This window comes from Lipotes vexillifer, unplaced genomic scaffold, assembly GCF_000442215.2.
Source record: "Lipotes vexillifer unplaced genomic scaffold, Lipotes_vexillifer_v1.1 scaffold472, whole genome shotgun sequence".
In the NCBI taxonomy this organism is placed as follows: Eukaryota; Metazoa; Chordata; class Mammalia; order Artiodactyla; family Lipotidae; genus Lipotes; species Lipotes vexillifer.
In genome coordinates, this window is record NW_006797698.1 from 2,157,824 (window position 1) to 2,160,415 (window position 2,592).

The 2,592-nt window shown below is 62.5% G+C and overlaps 1 protein-coding gene across 1 annotated transcript in view; it reads left to right on the forward strand.

Annotated features, from left to right (window-relative positions):
• KCNH2 (potassium voltage-gated channel subfamily H member 2) overlaps positions 1 to 2,592 on the forward strand; it is a 35,887-nt gene that overhangs the window by 29,264 nt on the left and 4,031 nt on the right. Inside the window, exons 10-13 of the mRNA XM_007469871.1 lie at positions 28 to 227; positions 722 to 974; positions 2,056 to 2,249; positions 2,490 to 2,589. Of these exons, the coding sequence (XP_007469933.1) occupies positions 28 to 227; positions 722 to 974; positions 2,056 to 2,249; positions 2,490 to 2,589 (747 nt within the window). The remainder of the gene's footprint in view (positions 1 to 27; positions 228 to 721; positions 975 to 2,055; positions 2,250 to 2,489; positions 2,590 to 2,592) is intronic.

Below are 2,592 nucleotides of genomic sequence, written 5' to 3' on the forward strand. Positions count from 1 at the left end.
CCCCCCCCCCCCCCCCGCCGCCCCCAGCCCTCATGTATGCCAGCATCTTCGGCAACGTGTCGGCCATCATCCAGCGGCTGTACTCGGGCACGGCCCGCTACCACACGCAGATGCTCCGGGTGCGTGAGTTCATCCGCTTCCACCAGATCCCCAACCCGCTGCGCCAGCGCCTCGAGGAGTATTTCCAGCACGCCTGGTCCTACACCAATGGCATCGACATGAATGCGGTGAGGCCACTGGGCTTGGCCTCCGGCTGATGGTGGGCTGGAGGGAGCAGCGTGATGGTCGGGACTCCTCCTGATGTAGCGGGCACGTCTCAGACCGCCAGAGTCACCCTCGGTGGTTCAGGTGGTCCCAGTTAGCGCCAGGCAGGACCCTGAGAGGAACGTTACCCTCCTTTTGCCCATGGAGCTCGTTTACTGGGTGAGCGGTCACTTTGGGGCAGGTGCTAGACCAGGCTCTGGGTGATCGTGTTTAATCCTTATGACAGCCCCAGGCAGGAGCTGGTCTCCGAGCCTCACGCGTTAGAACGTGGAGGTTAGAGCAGTGAGGCGGCGTCCCCAAGGGTGCACAGCTGGAAGGGGTGGAAGGGGTGGAGCTGGAGTGGGCACCCAGGTCCTTCCCCTGATACCGGACGCCCTGGTGCTCCCCGCTGGATCTCCAGGTGGGGGTGGGAGCGGGGTCCCGGGAGAGGGCGTGCTGAGCTGCCCCCTGCCTCCAGGTGCTGAAGGGCTTCCCTGAGTGCCTGCAGGCCGACATCTGCCTGCACCTGAATCGCTCGCTGCTGCAGCACTGCAAGCCCTTCCGAGGGGCCACCAAGGGCTGCCTACGGGCCCTGGCCATGAAGTTCAAGACGACGCACGCGCCGCCGGGGGACACGCTGGTGCACGCTGGGGACCTGCTCACTGCCCTCTACTTTATCTCGCGGGGCTCCATCGAGATCCTGCGGGGCGACATTGTCGTGGCCATCCTGGGTACGGCCGGGCCGGGAGCTGGGCCCGAAGTGCCTGCCGAGGCCTGGAGGGGTCCCACCCAGCCCGTTAAGGACACAGCCCTAGCGGCTGTGGCCCCGGGACTACCCACAGGGACCTTGGGCTCCTTTAACTCACCCAAGCTCAGGCCTTCCGAGGGGTCGGTGGAAAGGACTCTGGGGGTTTCCAGATTCTGCTTCCCTTCAGGGTCTCCTCACGGGCAGTGACACTCTTGTTCCTTAAAACAGGACCAAATCCAGATGCTCCAAGGTAGACAGTGGGGGGAGGTTGTGCAGCCGATTTTACTAAGGGCCGCGTGGTTCCCTGCAGCCTCAGGCAGTACAACCAAGCCTTCGCCTCCAAAGCGAAGGGAGTCCTGCCCCTCTTCCCCTCACACTCCTTCTCTGCCCTGCCTGTGCACGTGGGCAGGTGCACCTGGGCACTGGGACTTCCTGCCCTCTGCCTGTCCTTCCTTTGGCCCTGGACACCTCAGGGCAGATGTGCCAACGGAGGGGGGGCTTCTTTATAGATTTTTATTTCTCATTTCGGCATAAACACGTGCTTATGCCACAAACACCCCCAAACACAACTGAAACCAAAGTTTTGCTAAACAACAGTCGCCTTAACTACATTCTGGTGTTTTCTGTTCTGTGCTGTGCTAAGCTATGCTATCCTGTTTTCTTTCAGTAAACAGAATGCTGGTCTTGATTCACTACTGTGTTTGATCTGTAGCTTGAAGAACATTGTTTATGGGGGTGCAGTGTTTGGCCAGGAGGGTGTTTGGGACGTGGGCTTTGGGGGGTACCAGAGGAGTTAGAAGCCAAGGAGGAAGCCAGGGCCACCCCGGGAGCTGGGAGGCACAAGGTTCCGGGCCCTTTACCCTCAGGGCGCTGCACTGCGCGCACGCCCTGCCTTTGCAAGCTGGGGGAGGATGGGCTGGTTGATGCTTCCCTGGCCCTGGGGGCTGGGGCCCGTGACCAGACTGAGGGGAGGTGCCCGGCCAGGGTGAGAGTGCCTGGAAGTCAGGTGCCTGCTGCCTCTGCTGCCGCCCCAGGGGCTGAGCCCCCCTCTCGGTGGCCTCCAGGGAAGAATGACATCTTCGGAGAGCCTCTGAACCTGTATGCGCGCCCTGGGAAGTCCAACGGGGACGTGCGGGCCCTCACCTACTGTGACCTGCACAAGATTCACCGGGATGACCTGCTGGAGGTGCTGGACATGTACCCCGAGTTCTCTGACCACTTCTGGTCCAGCCTGGAGATCACCTTCAACCTGCGGGATGTGAGTGGGCCGCGCGGCTGGGTGGCTGCCCCTTCGCTGTGTGACCTTCTCTCTGGGCCTGTTTCCCTGTCTGTCAAATGGTATCTGCGTCAGACCAGGTTGTGAACGTCCCAGCCTCAGCCCCGTCCTGGGGCAGAGCTCACACCCCCAGCCCCACCTTCTCTCTTCGGGAGGGGGTCTGGCCGGGACCCGGCAGGCTGGGTGGGCGCGGAAGGGCCCTGACACCGTTCTCGGTTCCAGACCAACATGATCCCCGGCTCTCCCGGCAGCGCGGAGCTGGAGGGTGGCTTCCACCGGCAACGCAAACGCAAGCTGTCCTTCCGCAGGCGCACTGACAGGGGTG